Raw genomic sequence first — 16180 nt, 5'->3', positions numbered from 1 at the left:
CCTGCAGCATTAAGGAAGCAGCAGGAGTTGGCTTCCACGCAAGGCTTGCTGTTGTCTATTTTGGAACGGAACTGCAGGGTTTTCTCATCTTCTGTGAGATCTGTTTCCTCGGATATTTGGCTTGGATTGCTTTCTTTCAGTGCACACATTGGACTATCAATTAAATGACGCCTTGGTCACACAAAGAGGTAATATAAAGAGCTTCCCAATGGAGAGAAAAACATTAGCTTTGCGGGCGATGCTCGAGAGGCATCGTCCTAAGGCAGAACATTTGGACCCTCGGAAATGGATGAGAACTGAGGCCGTGAGGGGGTTTGCTGACTTCGTATTGAACAAGCAATCAGACAAAGACTCAGACAACAGCTTTGACAACAAAGAGATGTGTGAGTATGATGGGACAACAAAATGAGAAAGGGTGAAAAAAAGAAAGAAATAGCATTAAAAGAACTTAAAAGAAAGTTTCTCTTGTTCAGGACCGAGCCCTTAACTTTATATTGTTTTAGCTGGAGTTAATCATTAGTCATTCATTGTGGTGGACTGACTGTATCCCCTGTGTCTTTACAAGAAAAGACATATTTGCTTAAGGCTGAAACCAAGCCAAGCTCCTCCACAGCACACACAACAAATACACACTCATCTCAGTTGACCTTACAGTATGTTGCTGCTGTAAATGTGAATTCCTTACACATTATTGTGTATTAAGCCTAGTACATGATGCTATGTATATTACAAATAAAATCCATCTGTATACCTTGCTGTGTTTTGCAGTGCTCAATGCAGAGAGGGACTTTATGGAAGCAGCTAAACGAAATGACGTGGTGACCATGAAGAGTCTTATAAGAGGACTGAACGCCAATGCCAAGAATGTGGTGGGTCTGAATAAGCAGAACCTCTGCATCTTATACTGCATTGTGTAATACCACACAATCAGACTGAAAGGCTGCTCATTTGAGGGATTTTCTAAATACTTAAATTGATAATATACTGTTTGCCTCAGGATAACAGGACTGCCCTTCACTATGCAGTAGCTGGCAAGAACATAGAAGCTGTACAGTTTCTTCTGCAGCGGAGGGTCAGAGTGGACCAAAACGACAAGGTGAGCTGGTTTTAAATACCTGCACCTGGAAACTTGAGCCACTGACAATAGCTTCTGTAATATTCTTCATCATTTTCCATTTTGTGTTTTGCCTGACAGTACGGTGTGGCACCCATTCATTTAGCTGCCTGGTTTGGCAGTTTGGAGATCCTGAAATTACTAGTGCGGGCCGGGGCCGAACAGAAGGTTGAAAATGAGGTAAAGAATCTGGAAGTTTTTTGTTTTCCATTTTCTCAGTAACTGACAGAAATAAATATCCAGAAATTAGCCATTTGTCATATTATTGGAGTGTTTAAATTAATTCCCATTAACTTGCTTTTTTTTTCCATCTCAGGGAGGACTGAACATCATGCACTGTGCTGCAATCAACAACCACACTGAAATTTTAGACTATATAATTAATGACCTGCAGATGGCAGAACTAGACAAAGAGGACCAGGTATCTTCTTTGCGGTCATTTTTCATAAATCAACTGTATAATTCCCAATGTGGGCAAGTTATTTAGGAATACCAAAGTACATGAAGTAAATGTGGTCGTTAATATTCCTCATTTTCAGTCAGGACACCGGCCTTTTGCATTGGCGGCAGAGCATGGGTGTTTTGAAATGATAGATACGCTGATTACGCCGTACAACATGGCAACCATGAAGCCCAACAAGGTGTGTGTGTTGTTCATGTGTTTGGTTTGTGTACTATTTATGCTTATTTGTGTGCATGAGTGCACATTTGTGTGTTGCACCTGCAAGAACGCTCTTTGATGCGAGTTGCCCCCCCTCTTCTACCAGAACGGGGACACGCCCCTGCACTTGGCTGCCAAGAACGGCCACGCAGATTCTGTCCGATCGCTGCTGCAGAGCTTTGATACTCGGGATGAAGTCAATATGGTAAACAACCAGTGTAAACACAATCTCTATCACGGTTCGGTCTGTGACAGTGTGTGCTCGGTGGCTTATCCACGGCTGGATGGAGACTCGGCTTTGGATTAATTGAGATGTATCAAACATGTGCTGGTTGCTATAATATAACAAAACAAACTGTGTTCTGGCTTGAACTTTAACTCTGACTAGGAAATTACCCTTGATGACATTTGTGGTGTTTCTGCTCAAAGATTCTTCCAACTGGGATTGGGGTGAAATGATGGCTATCATGTCAATTATGATGACGGAGCCCCACCTGTAATTCAATCAATTATAATGTAAAAAAGACAAAATAAGTGAATGAAGTTAAGGATGCCTGTCCAAGTTCCTTTAGTGTAAGAAGGGTGGTTGATTTCTGATTTGTAATAGGTTATAGGCCTGAAATTGTTGTGAAAATGTTGTGAACATAGTGAGAATTTGGCAATTGTGGTCCACCTGCGAATGATTTTCTGTTTCTGTTACGGTTATCTAGCATCCCTACTATATTTGTTGATGTTTTCTGTGTTGCAGAGTGACGAGACAGCTCTATACCAGGCTGCAGACAACGGTCATGAAGAATGTGTCCTGATCCTGCTGGAGGCTGGCTGTAACCCCGACATCCGTACAATGGTACAGTACTGTAGGCTATTCTGTTTTAAACGGGTACACTATTTATACCTTAGATTTGATACATATGCAACCTGTCTGCTCCTTACTGTTAAACTGACTTTGGCATTGTATACTTTTTGGATTAGCACCTTATTGTCATCTTAGACTTGATCTATTTGCACTCTTCCTACTTTGCATTGCAAAATCTGCACAAAAACTTCCCTCTGGGTGAAGTATTATCTTCCTGCCTGCCCTGTTGGTGATAATGCATTACTGAAAAATGTAAAATATTTTAATGTGGTTAATCATTTATGCAGAAAGTTTATGTGTTTATGAATAATGTTTTTGTGCTCGGCTTATACCTAAACCTCCGTCTCTTGCTTCTCTTAGACTGAATGCAGTGCTCTCCATCCAGTTTCAGAAAGAGGAGACACATCTCTTGTCCAACTCCTTTTAGATTACAAAGCCTGTCCGGACATCCAGAATCAGGTAAGCAAACACAAGCTAGGTGGCAGTAGTACACTCTCTCAATAAAGTTTTTACTGTTAATACACACAGTATTCGTTGTGCTGCCGACACTCAGCCCGAATGCATTTAATTGTTATTGTATATATTTTCTCCAGATACCAGTTCATTTTTTTGGGCTCATGTTGTGTGATGTATATTTTTGCTTTCAGAACCTAGAGGCTCCTCTCCACCTAGCAGTGAAGCACAGCCACATCCCTGTCATCCATTCTCTACTGAAGGCTGGCTGCAACATAAATATCACAGATAAGGTATGATCTCTCTATAACCCACTAAAATAAGATGTCAGCCAAACTCCATCTGAGAAAAAAAAAAGTAGCGGAGAAAATATCTGCTGCATTGTGTTATCTTGTCCTATGCCATGAACTGTTAGAGGCTCCAGACTGTGATGCATCTTGCTGCAGAACTGGCCAGAATCGAAGTGGTGGAAATGCTTCTTACGGCCAGGCTGGATCTGACACTCCAGGACAGGGTGAGGATTCTCAAAAACACTATTTTGAGAGATGACGTAGTTTTTTCAACTGGATCAAAGTTAAACCAAACAAGGGCATGAAACTATATATGATTATTTTAAAATATAACTGTAAAAAAATGTAATTCTAAATCTGATACCGTTGTAATTGAAGTTTGTGTATTTTGCTGTACATGTTGGATTCGGAGTAGCAGGGTAAGACACCTCTGGGTGTGGCAGTCAGAGCGGACGAGGTGATTATTGTGGACATGATCATCAAAGCAGAAAGATACTACGCCTGGAGGACGGTGAGAGATGTGAAATAACCCTTTTACTATCTTCATGTCTGCCATAATCCTTTTTTGAGGCCTTGAAATCAATAATTCCATTTATCACAAATGACTCATTATCCAACACAAAATTGAGATTAGTTGAATCCCCTCCAATATAAGCAACCACAGGAAAAGAAAAAGAGACTCACAACCCAGAAGCATTTGACGGCCAATTTAACCATCAATTTAATTATGGGTATGTCTGATTCCTTTGCCTTCTTGACTTCAAAATTGTTCAACTTTGGCATTCATATTGCTAATCATACCTGCTAATCATACTTAATCAACATGTGAGTGTCTTTCTCATAATCTTTTCCCATGCCCCTGTGTTCCGACTCTGAGGCATGTGGCCTTTACATAATTGAATTGCCCTTTCAGGCCAACCCAGAACTTAATGAGAGCATTCACAGCGAGTGTCCGCTAACGTTTAAACTGGACCACCGCTCTGAGACCAAGCAGCTCCGTTCAATGATCTGGTGCCTGGCGTACAAGCTCCTGAAAGCAGGAGAATGGAAAAAACTTGCAGAACATTTGGGCTTCACGAAGGAGCAAGTGTCGGCTATCGACGAGCAGTGGACAGGTGCCATAATTTAAATTATTATTGATTCTATTTGATTTTGAATGGTTTTGCTGGCTGTAAAGTGCTGTGTATGTTTCTCCACAGGTCACCACAGCTATCAAGAGCATGGGAACAGAATGCTGCTGATCTGGATCCACGTGGAGGAGCTGGCTCAGCGGAGCCCTGCTAAAGAACTCTATCAGAGCCTCATCGACACAGGGTACAGGGAAGCTGCAGGTATTCACTTAACATTTTTAAATGTTACGTTTTTAAAAACATATAGCTGTGCTGTCTGTAGATATGTGCCAACATTTTATTTAAGAAAATGTTAATTTGTCTTTCAGATAAGATTCGGATGGAGGCAGAGAGTTCCATCAGTAAGAGCTGCTGCATTACATGAGGATGAGCACTGCAACGTATGGACGGACAAAAACGCCATAATTACATCATTTCAACTACTGATCTCTTCAGGAAGTAGTAAACTCATTTATTTGGATCATTATTACAACATATATGACTTTAATTTAGTAAAGCAAACAGCCTGTGGTGTAAAATAAAATAAATACTTATGTAAATATGCAATTTTCAAAATGAAATTATGCACAGGTGAGCCTGTACTGTAAATTGGACGTTTTTCATAGAAATAAATATCCATTTGGCAATTCTAAACCAGCTGGTAATAATTAAAAACATTTTCATATGCAGTTTTATACACCTGTGTCTGTGTAGTACTTTCCTGAGAAAAATCATATTGCTCACAACATTATGCACATTCATGAAATGAAGCTGAAAAAAAAAATCTAAATGCAGAGAGCAAGAGCAAATTCACTCCAAGATATCAAAATAACATGGTTTACATGGTTCTGATACTGATGCCATAACTATTTCTCGGATAGTCCGTGTTAAATATTTATTCTAGGCTAGTTGAGCAACACTTTATTTGAGATGTGGGTGTGTGGTCAGTCAACTACTTTGATGGAGTGTACATGGCACGTGCTGGTGTGTGTTTTAGACGAGCTCCTGCCTCCAGTGGAGCTTTGGCTCTGTTGGGAGGAGCGAGGAAACTTGGAAGCCGTGGCCTGACCAATGGTGAGCTGAAAGAATAAAGAGAAACAAAAGAAAATGTTAATTATTATTTTTCAGCTTCACATGGTGAAAGGTTGACACATAAAAACACATAGATAGCAATAAAGTACTGTCTCATACCTGTGTAACAGGATGATGGCGTTCAACGATGACAGAGCTCATGGGCGGAGCCACACCCATGACCTGGAGGTTGCTGCGTGCAGCCTTACCGACGTCAGTACGTGCAGTAATGCGAGCCGTTACGGTCTTTGAGGGTTTCTGTTGACTGGCTGTGATGACACGACCGCTCACCTGAAACAACCAATATTATTCCATTAAATGTGATTCCTGTAGTGGAGACTTCTTCTGTACTAAACGTCAGTCATTCTGTGTTGTTGGTCACAATTTGAAAACCATTTATTCAACGATAGAATTACAGTTATTACATCACTTGTAATGACTTATGCTGGAGTCGATAGCTCAGTATGTGTAATGCTAACCTGTTTGTGGGAGCTTGCCGTGCCCCCAAGTGTGAGGGAGCTGTGAACCCCTGTAGTAGGAGGGATCATTTCTGCTCTGGACACAGAGTCCACCTGAGCACAAGGGAATCAGGGGAAACAGGAACAGGAGTCGGCTTTAAAGGATGTGAGTCATAGTGCAGCAACTAAAAACTGACAGAAGGAATTACATAAGCAAATGTAACACTACTGTATGAATATTAATGTTTTAGTTTTAACAATACAATGCAGCAATAAACACAAACAAACATGAAATAGAAATGATTAAATAAAGGAAAAAATTGCAAATACAGTTGATTGATTCAAATTAACTTTCTATTATTTTAAGTCTGCTATTTTATTCCCCAAGTTTTAATCTATTATTTTAAGTTTGCTTATTTTAGTAGTTTATACTGATTTTATTCTATCCTATTTAGCTATTTAGCTTTTTTATCTAGTTTTTGCTATTTATTTTATTACTGCTATCTTGTTCTATTTTACATTATTTTATCTCTTTTACCGTCGACTGACGGGAACCAGAGTCCCTCATGGTGTGGATGGCCTTTCACTCACCGATGTCTCAGTGCCGAGCCATGTCTCTACAGTTTTAGCCAATGCAGTGCTTGGGGGTGTGTGTGTGTGTGTGTGGTGTCCATACCCGAGTTGCGTGCATGTTAGTGTGAGTGTGCGAGTGTGTTCCGGGTGGGGGGTTGGGTCTTTCTTTCTGTTGTTGTTGTTTTTATTGTTGTTGTTGTTTTGTTCTTATTTTCTAAATTTGTATTTTCTGTACGGCACTTTGTGTTGCATTTACCTGCATGAATGGTGCCATATAAATAAATAAAATTGAATTGAATTGAAATTGAATTGATTCAAAGAGAGATTTGAGAAGGAATTGAACAATGGCATAGAAGAACCAGCATTAAAAATAGTCAGCGCCTCACCGTATCCTCGACCTCGCTGGGGGAAGGGTCGGGGCGGTCAAAGTGGATTGGGCTGAACCGGGTGGAAGAGATGGGATATGGTTGAGCCAATGTAGCAGAACCAGCCTCATCCTGGCGAGGCATCATATCTACAGAAGGAAACAAATACTAATCAGTTTGTTATTGTGCAAATTTTAATGTGAACATTTGACTTTGAATCAATACCCATTTCCTTTTGGTCGAACACTTTCAACAATTTCTAGCTCTCAGTACTAATGATTAAAAACTGGTGGTTATATGTGGTTACGTTTGAATGTCAACGTGTTTGAAGATTTGTTAAGAATTAAGTTGACAAATTTTGAACTAGAGATCTAACAGAGAAGCTGTGCCAAATACACACCCTTGCTTTGACAAATTAAAAAAAAGGTGGAAGATCATTAATTATCCATATTTCCTATCAGTACATGTACGCAAAAAGACTGAATAGCACTTCATATCAATTTGTTTTGTTTTAGTATGGTTGGCAAGAAGAGTGAGAAAATAGTATTTAATTAACAACCCAACCCCAGTTGTATAATAAAATGCATTTCAGGTTGCGAGACTCATTAAACCTGAAAGCAGATGGATGGGCAGAAGACTATGCTAGGCTTCATTTACACAACAGTGACATCCAGCTACATCAGGCATGCGCTCACCAGAAAAAACACACATAAAAGTACTAATCTGATCGGTATTATTGTTGTGTCAATTAAATGCCTTTTGAACATTAGCACTGTTATTTAATAATGTGCCTCTCTTTAGTTCAAGGTTCATGAAAGCTATGTTTGTCTACTCAGTTGTATTGTTCCAAACCCTTAACCCGTTTTTCACAGTGCTAACACACTACTAAATAACAGTAATTACACGATTCAATACATGTTGCAAAGGGCTATTGAACGTTTCCAGCTGATCTTTCAGTGCCACATCAAGGTTATAACCTGTGCAAAGTACCCGTTAGTTAGCACTCAGCAAATCCACCGACTCATCACTGGATTAGCTGAGCCGGTGACTGACTTCAAGAAAAGAACAAGGATCACCCTCCTCTCTCCATTCATAAATCTACACAGCTGTCAATAGCACAAGGCTGCACTCTATTGGAGAAATGGTGTTTCTTTCTTTTGTGTTAGTTTCTGTCTTGATAGCCGTGGTTAATCAATACAGCAGAGGTAAGGCTAGCAATACTGTAATGATTTGTTGCATCGAGCAAGGATCTATGATGTAAAGTTAATGTGCTCGTTTAAAGAAAAATGTATATTCTCCAAAAAAAAAAAAAAGAAGCTTTGTGTGGCCATTCTATTACAGACCATGCTGATCGTGAACTGGATATTGATCTGGCCGTCCCTCTGTGGTGTGGAACATGCCGAGGGCTTCCATGTTGAGAGCACACACGCCCCTCATGAAGGCTTTCTTCATAGATTCTTCGTAGCGCTCTCGCTCTAGTCGCAGTCTCTGGATCTCTGCATGGGCCTTCTCTATAGCCTCACAGTGCTGCGTAGACAGGAAGCAGAAGATAGAAAGAATTGATTTATCATTTTATATGGCACTGAAAAAAAACCACCTGATATTCAGTTTATTGCTTTCATTCTTATTCCTTTGAGTGTTGCATGCTTGATATAAATCAGTTACACTGCCAATAACACCTTTTCCCTAATTAACCTCAATTTCTTCATATATCAATCGGATTAATTGTGGCTTTTATTTACTGAAATGTTGAAATTGTATGTATAACAATTAATAAAAAGAAACCTTGGAAGAATACATGTGTCTATGTATAAAAACAATAATCATGGTAACCAGCTGTGCTTTGCATGACTCAGCTCTGTAAATATACAATGAATTTTACTACAGAGTGCTGGAATTCCTGTAGTTAAACACCTCAATGAAGTCAAGTCAAGTATGAATGAACCAATACAGAATCACCATCCACACACTGTTTCATATGGGGGTCCTTCCCTTGTGTATTTACCTCCGCCAGCTTGGCCTCATACTCTGCAGACAGACGGGTGCAGACCTCTTCAGCCCTTGCGCGGCAAGCCCGCTCCACCTTGACCTTCCAGTGTTTTTGAATCAGCGACTGCCAGCCCAACCACACCTTCTTCTTCAGCTGCAAATTGTAGTGCTGCTGCGCCACCTGAGCAGCACGAGCCTAGCATGGAACCACAAGACCATGAAAATATTCACAAGGAAATAATTACACCCATGATTCATCCTTGTGCAGGTGCAGTACACGTTCTCTTGTAGAGCACTTTCTGTGTCATGGGTCCATTTTATACAAATGGCATAAACAGCTATTTTGTAAATGTTAAAAATGCACTTGGTATTATGTTAAACAGTTTAGTATGAAAACAGATTTCACATATGTAAGAGGGGATATTTATGCAGAAATGTGGCATAATATGCATGTTTAGTGACATTGTGATGTATGGGTTGGTAATTCATGCAGAGCGCGATTATTTGCATAAACCATTTAACTGAACTGACAGTAATCTAGCAAATGTTAGGATACATTCACCACCAGCAATTTTACTTACAACTTCACTTTCACATTTTCCAAAAATTTGACTTTAATATTGTGTGTAAAAAAAGGGTTTTCATCAATTCTAATTATCATATAAAGTAAGCGTTTCCTATACAGGAAGTTTATTTGGGCAGCTCACCCAAATGAATATTTTATCCTACCTTTACTTTTTGTATCAGGTTCATGCAGAGCAGCAGTACAAACGCCTGTGAAAACATCCAACCTCACTGTAAAAAGTGAGAAAACATCTCAATGCCATCAGTGTACCTCCTCTTTGGCCTCAGAGTGCTGGAGTCTCCAGTGGGTGAAGGCCCTCATTTTTTCCTGCTTTTCTCTTTGTCGCTCCAACACCTGGCTCAGGTTCACAATCACCTGAGGGAGTACGCATCACACAATACGCTTGTCAGTCTAAAAAGCAGATAGCAGATCTTTTTCATTCAAGTTCAACATTTAATTAAGAACAGGGAGCATAAGATGGAGATATGGACCTGATAGTTTAGACATGGATTAAGCCCACCCAGTCCTACACTAAAATTTCACAATAGCGGAAATGACAGGGGATTAAACCACAGTATTATGTACTGGAGAAAGCAAATAAATACACATGTATTCACCTCGTCTTTTCTCTGGTTGGAAGTCTCATAGGTCTGTAGCAGCCCCTTCAGGCTGTCTAGCTCTGACCTCAGGCCAGCTGTCCTGGCTGCATACCTCTCCGTCTCTTTCCTCATCTGCCGTTTGTGTTGTTCTATGAGGGCCAGCTTCCACGTCCTGAGCTCAGTCAGCACATTTGACTAATTGACAAACAGAGCATACATTTGGCTTCAGATATAAATGCTTTAATTATGACTTGAGTTGAATTTCTAGAGGGTAAAACACAAGCAATAATAACAATAAAACAGCAGATTTCTTTCCACAACAACAGAGACTCACACGCAACCAATTCTATCAACCAAGAGAACTGAGAAAGTCTCCCCCTTCTACAGTAGAGTTCTGCCTTTTCCTACTCTTTTATCAGCACTGCATAGCAGGTTGGTTGTTATACGCCCTCCATGAATGAGGCGTACAACATAAGAAGAAAAGGACAGGAAGGACACCAACATCCAGGGACTCACCTCCCCGAAAATCTTACCACTGGGAGATGCAATAAAAAGGTCACTGGTTCCATGAAGTGATGAGCTGCCATCCTATTCAATAAACCTTCCGGTGACATTACAGTCCCTTTAAAATCTCTGAGCTCTTCCTCCTTCCTTCCATTGCTTATCTACGTTGTCCACAGTATTTCTTGTATTTAATACATCTCAGTCTAACTGCATGAGAGTGGGTAATGTCCATAAAAACCTACTATGCAGATTTAAGTTGCTCATAAATATGCATGCATGCCTTATTCATCATTGTACAAATTCTGAAACTAACAGCGTGAATAACATTTTAGAATTTGCCACCATGCACTATTTTAGGTGCAGTAACAGTAACACTGAAATGTTTATGCTAGAAGCAACAAAATTTGAAATACTGAAACACACCACTCCTATTACTATTAATCAGCTGTGTCAAATCTCTATACATACAGCCATACAACATTATCTATGGTCAGCTCTCAGGCAGGCGGCCAATGAGAGCCATTAAATTGATTGATTGCGGAAGGACAGTTATAAGTATTAAGGAAGCAGACTAACCTTCAGGTTGTTGCCCCACGTGTCCAGGATGTTCTCCATCTTGCTTATGTTCTCCTCCGATATGAACATCTCTGTCACATCCGACTCAATGGGGTGTGGACTGTTTGACCTAGACCTCACACACACTGTCTGCAACCTGTCTGAGGGAGTGTTTGACAGCACTGACACCCTGCTACCTGACTTGCCTGTCATCTCCTCAGCTGGAAGGTTAAAAAAACAAAACAGGACAGAATATCACTAAAATGAGAACTGCAACTTGATATTCTCTGTATTTAAAAGTTTATGTAATACTAAGCATAGTTGAATATCCTATTACATATCAGACCTACCTAACCATTTTGCTTCTTTGCATTTTTAATTAAATTTACCATGAGAGGCTCTTGAGCGGGTTGAAGGCTCAACAATCAAGGGGGAGACCTGGAAAGATCTCATACTACTGTGCCTCCCATCTTTAGCATCAGTGGCAGTATCTTACAGAAGATAATGAAATCAGAGAGAGAGAGAGAGGCATAATGATCAATAGATGCACAAGGGAATGTTGCTTAAATACATTCTGACCTGCAATAAGTGTGTAAAATTTAAAATGCGAGTCAGCCAACAAAAAAAAGGTTTAAGAAGAGAAAAGGTGATGGTGAGAATGCTGAATAGGACGAGCACGGCTCCTCGTCCAGGAATGCATTTATGTCAATATCTTAATTAAATCCTGCAGGGGGACAAGAAAGCTTGCACTCTAAAGAGCAGTTCGGGCAGAGAGCCAGGAGATCATTAGCCATCGGCCGTCTGCTTCCTACATCCCTGTGCACTACTCCATGACAGTTAAAGCACTAAACCTCCAACGAGAGCTGCAGCTGGAACTGGTGCGAGTGGAGAGGCGGGGGCGGGGGCTGATGGACTGTTTAAGATGTGGGTATCGTTGGGGAAAGAGATAGGGGTAAAATCTGACAGAATGGTATCATGCATCTGGACTCAACTGGCAAGCTGAAAATATGAGGCTGATAAACACACACTTCATTTTTTTTCCCATGTCGTGAAGCCAAATCTCTTTTGACAACTGATCATTTGATGGGGGCAGTGTCTGGAAGGGCTCAAGTTGTGCTTCTGTCAAAAAAAGGCTTAGTGAAATGTGTGTGTATGAACATGTCCCACACACAACAAGAACCCAAGATACCTGCTGGGCGCAGTGATTTTGTGTCATCTTTTCTCTGGGAAGTCCGACCCTCTGCAGACGGCTGTGAAGTGCTCAGCTGCTGCAAGTGAGCACTGGTGTGTCTGTCAAGCTTAGGGGTGACCACAGCGTAGCGGAGGAGTTCCTCATACTCATCCTGTTGATCCATAAACAACAACAAAAACAGTGAGTCAAGTGTATTTTAACAAACATATCCAAATCACTTAATGGGAAGTTAGAACTATGATGAGCATTTAAGTTAGTATTCAAATTCAAAAGATCTGACCTCAACTACAAATGGCTTAATATACTTAAAATAGTTACATTTAGTTTAACAACGCAATGGAAAATTAAAATAGACATTTCTGGCACGCTTTTCTTTGTTTTCTCTTCCAAATAAGGGGTCTGGATTAATGATTGAAATGTGTTTGCAAAACTTCTGATTGCAAAACCGACGGTTGCAGTTCCCAGATCTGAGAGTTGCATGAAAACAGATACACTGTGGATGTTTTTCTTGAATCACCTGAAGGTCAGAGGAGACAGAGCTGCCTGGATCAGAGTCCCTGTGCAGAACAGGACTAGTGGGTTGCTCTTCATCTGAGGACATCTAGACAAAAATCTATATTTAGTACCACCAACTGTTGTAGTACAGTTTGTGAGCAGCCAGAGGTTACTGTATACACAGGACGTGTAAGATTCAACTGGTTAAAGAACATTAGGATAATGGAGAAACATATGAAGATGGTCAGAACTTTACAAATATCCACCAAAAACACATAACGTAGCAAAACAAGCAGACTTAATTTAGCAATATTTGACATTTTTTACTTGTAATGTTTGCTAAACATGCCTACAAAACAGGACGACAATCAGTGTAATTTTCTACGCCGCTTCTGACAAACTGACGCATAAAAGAATTCCGAGCCTCCGTGAACTCGTTCTGATGGAGCCTATTAGTTAAAATAACGTTAGATGCGAGACACGCTTCCTGTTTGGCTGCCAAGCTGAAAAAACACACCTCGGTGGAGCCAGTGCTGTTTAAATGTCGAGGATTAAATGATAGCACTATGAGCTAGCGTACCTAACGTTACACAGACAACATGTGCAGGAATTAAACGCTGCTCACGGTAATATTTACCTGTTATGTATATCTGTTTGCAGGCGAGCACACTTTTCCTCCAAGTTATTTCGTCGGTTAGAAAATGCTTGCTTTGCCGTTTCAAACCGATGGACTGTTAAACAACCGCCTCTGTGATTGGCTACTGTTTCCTCAGCGCCGTGCTAAATGGTCTCTGATTGGATACAACGTTTCCGTGGTGACGGTAAGCGGAACAACGCGGAGCTCATCAACAGTGCCGCTGCTGTTGTAACGGCGCATTACAAACACAAATCTCTAATCTCGAAGCAAAACTGGAAGTTTTTCCGTGATTTTGACGATAGTCTAGCGGTCATTTGCTTTATCCTACAATTATAGTAGCAGCAGCGGGAGAATATCATGGTTCAGGCTCTACTTTAGGAGTTATTAGCCTATATATTCTCTTCACTTTACATATTATGATATTTCTTGAGAGATTGACGATGATTACGCATCAATAAAGTGCCAAATTGTTAGGTTATGCTTTAATAATCACATGGATATGATAATAAAGGACGTTTGCAAGAAATAATTTCAGGAATTTTCAGTTGTCCACTGTGCTTAATCAGAGGGCAAACTTGAACACAGCTGGCATAGAGATTAGCTGATTAAAATCGTCACACGAGCCAAGCTTACCTCTCTATAGAAGGTGTAAATCCGTGGGGAATAGCACCAGCCTGTGAACCTCCCCGTGGCCATGTCTTTGCTGTCCACTTACACAAACACAGAGGAGACACTTGGTCCACAAACTAAATCACAGCAATGTCTCAACCATCTCAATACCCAGCGCTCAACAGTGTTAAGACACATATGTGGGGATAGGCCAAACAGCTTGGCAGTGCTGGGCCGGGACAGAGTCTGGAGAGAAGAGACATATGGTCCCTCTCAGCTGTGGCAGAGCTGCGAGCAGTCCTGTTGGACTAGCGCCTCCTCGCCACCTGGCTGTGTGCTGAGAGCGCTTCACTGTCAGCCATGTCAAAAGACCCGCAGGCTGGCTTTGAAAACAGGGAATGCATGGTTGGTGGACATTGGTCACAATGGTGACAGTGCAGTATTTCCCCCCCCAAAAAACAGCAGTTTGACAGCCGGTTACAAAATATGGAGGTATAAAGGATTCAATCAGCTACATTTCATATCAAATATTATAAATAAACGGATAACTTAGTGCAAGCAAGGCCCGGCACAGACACCCCTCAGCGCACACCAATTTTATTATGACACATCTTGACAGTTGACGCAGGCTATGAATTTGAACCAGCATCGTGAGGCACAGAGGATAATCCTCGCTGCTCCGTGGGGAGTGGAGGTTTCCTGTTGAATGACAGGAAGCCATAACTCCCACAGATTACTTATTTCCATTTCAGAGCCGATGATTCACATGTTTTTAAAAGATTTTGGTGATGTGTTCATAATATTTTCTCTTTTAGGGTGATTTTCTTGGCTTGTTTGGTTCTATGCTTTTTTTTTTTTATCATGCCATTGATGTTAAACTGAAAAATAAATTCTGACGCTTGTCTGCTTTTATTAAGTTATTACTAATTATTGCGTATGCTTTTTGGAAGGTACTCTTTAATAGCACAATACATTAATAGCTGACTGATAATCTGGTATATTGCTCAACCTCCTCTTGCGTGATATATGATACATCCTTTTAATGACTGTACTTTTAATGGCTTCCTTTGAATTGCCTTATATGGGATTAAATGTATTAAGGCTGCATTAAATTGAATTACTATCTGTCAAATCCGTTTTCTCTAAATTATTACAAATGACTGACGATCAAAGGAGCACATCAGCTTTTGCACCTGTCTTTAGACCCACATGAGGACATCCAAAGATGAAAGACTAAACAAAAGCTTAGAACTGAGTTTAAGATACAGACAGACATTCTCTGTATAATGTTTCTTTTTGTTGCAGACAAATGTAATAAGCTACTGTTGATAGTGGTTAGATTAAAGCCAGTATTCCCGCCTCAAACCCTTCTCTGGATCCCTTTTGTAAATTCCACCTTCCTTTCAGCAAGAGAAATGCACCTGGGCTTGTGTGTTGAAATGGGATTCAGCTCACATTCTTCTCTCATAGCCTGTTCAATCTGTTCCAGGACAATAATCACAATCCATTTGACTTTCTTCCCCCGGTACTTTAGCTCAGGTACGGTACGCTATTCAGGACCTTGCAATGGTAGACAGAACAGAAATTGGGAAATAATGTTCTGTGCTTAAACAAGTTGACTTTGTTAAGGAACTTTTTTTCTTTTTACATTTTTACTCTCTATATTGATTTTAAAATATACAAATGGTAATACGCCCTGTTGTGTTATTTTTTTTTTCTCCTATGTATCATTTCATCTTTTTACGTTCCAGTTGTGAAACTAGATTACAGACTTGGTGTAAAATCATTTCTGCCCTTGATCGATTTTCAGTCAGACGTATTTACAGACAACCATAACTCCTGTAGACAACAACTAATGTGCTATCATCAATCCTAATGTTATCAACCCATTTTTCTCACATATGAGACAACGATGACCTCTCTCTGAACACAATGCTGCCAGAACTCATGTTGGAGTTATTCATAGCTGCCTGCTATTTTCAAATTAGTTTTCATTACATTTTGATGGAGCAGGACTTCCCCCTTGGGCTCCTCTAATCCATCACATCTCTCTTTCAGTGACACTGGTGTCCTTTTGTTTCACAA

The 16180-nt window shown here is 40.4% G+C and overlaps 2 protein-coding genes across 2 annotated transcripts; one reads left to right on the top strand and one right to left on the bottom strand.

Annotated features, from left to right (window-relative positions):
• Nucleotides 1–66: 66 nt before the first annotated feature.
• Nucleotides 67–5178, top strand: ankdd1b (ankyrin repeat and death domain containing 1B). The gene is made up of 15 exons (XM_084024710.1): nucleotides 67–383; nucleotides 769–869; nucleotides 998–1096; nucleotides 1196–1294; nucleotides 1431–1535; nucleotides 1654–1755; nucleotides 1882–1980; nucleotides 2524–2622; nucleotides 2992–3090; nucleotides 3279–3377; nucleotides 3500–3598; nucleotides 3790–3885; nucleotides 4288–4489; nucleotides 4574–4705; nucleotides 4813–5178. The coding sequence occupies exons 1-15, from the start codon at nucleotides 209–211 to the stop codon at nucleotides 4866–4868; spliced, it is 1662 nt and encodes a 553-aa protein (XP_083880836.1). The 5' UTR covers nucleotides 67–208; the 3' UTR covers nucleotides 4869–5178.
• Nucleotides 5179–5326: 148 nt separating this feature from the next.
• Nucleotides 5327–13574, bottom strand: poc5 (POC5 centriolar protein homolog (Chlamydomonas)). The gene is made up of 13 exons (XM_084024709.1): nucleotides 13487–13574; nucleotides 12872–12955; nucleotides 12352–12505; nucleotides 11552–11653; nucleotides 11184–11383; nucleotides 10122–10298; nucleotides 9775–9879; nucleotides 8956–9135; nucleotides 8294–8477; nucleotides 6972–7099; nucleotides 6034–6126; nucleotides 5675–5845; nucleotides 5327–5562 (listed from the first exon to the last, which is right to left on the bottom strand). Exons 2-13 carry the CDS (start codon nucleotides 12953–12955, stop codon nucleotides 5428–5430), a joined length of 1713 nt encoding a protein of 570 aa, XP_083880835.1. The 5' UTR covers nucleotides 13487–13574; the 3' UTR covers nucleotides 5327–5427.
• Nucleotides 13575–16180: the final 2606 nt, after the last annotated feature.

The sequence above is a fragment of the Eutrigla gurnardus genome, assembly GCF_963514095.1.
Source record: "Eutrigla gurnardus genome assembly, chromosome: 13".
NCBI classification, from domain to species: Eukaryota; Metazoa; Chordata; class Actinopteri; order Perciformes; family Triglidae; genus Eutrigla; species Eutrigla gurnardus.
The sequence above is the reverse complement of the archived record's forward strand: the minus strand, read 5'-3'. Positions and strand labels throughout refer to the sequence as shown.

What these genes read in the sequence shown, in the direction of transcription:
- ankdd1b (XM_084024710.1), top strand. Translation starts at nt 209, where the DNA reads ATGGAGAGAAAAACATTAGCTTTGCGGGCGATGCTCGAGAGGCATCGT. An exon ending in CTTTGACAACAAAGAGATGT is followed by an intron (nt 384 to 768) that starts GTGAGTATGATG and finishes TGTGTTTTGCAG; the next exon opens with TGCTCAATGCAGAGAGGGAC. An exon ending in AACTAGACAAAGAGGACCAG is followed by an intron (nt 1,536 to 1,653) that starts GTATCTTCTTTG and finishes CCTCATTTTCAG; the next exon opens with TCAGGACACCGGCCTTTTGC.
- poc5 (XM_084024709.1), bottom strand. Translation starts at nt 12,955, where the DNA reads ATGTCCTCAGATGAAGAGCAACCCACTAGTCCTGTTCTGCACAGGGAC. An exon ending in CCAACCAGAGAAAAGACGAG is followed by an intron (nt 9,880 to 10,121) that starts GTGAATACATGT and finishes GTACTCCCTCAG; the next exon opens with GTGATTGTGAACCTGAGCCA. An exon ending in CCAGCGAGGTCGAGGATACG is followed by an intron (nt 6,127 to 6,971) that starts GTGAGGCGCTGA and finishes CCTTGTGCTCAG; the next exon opens with GTGGACTCTGTGTCCAGAGC.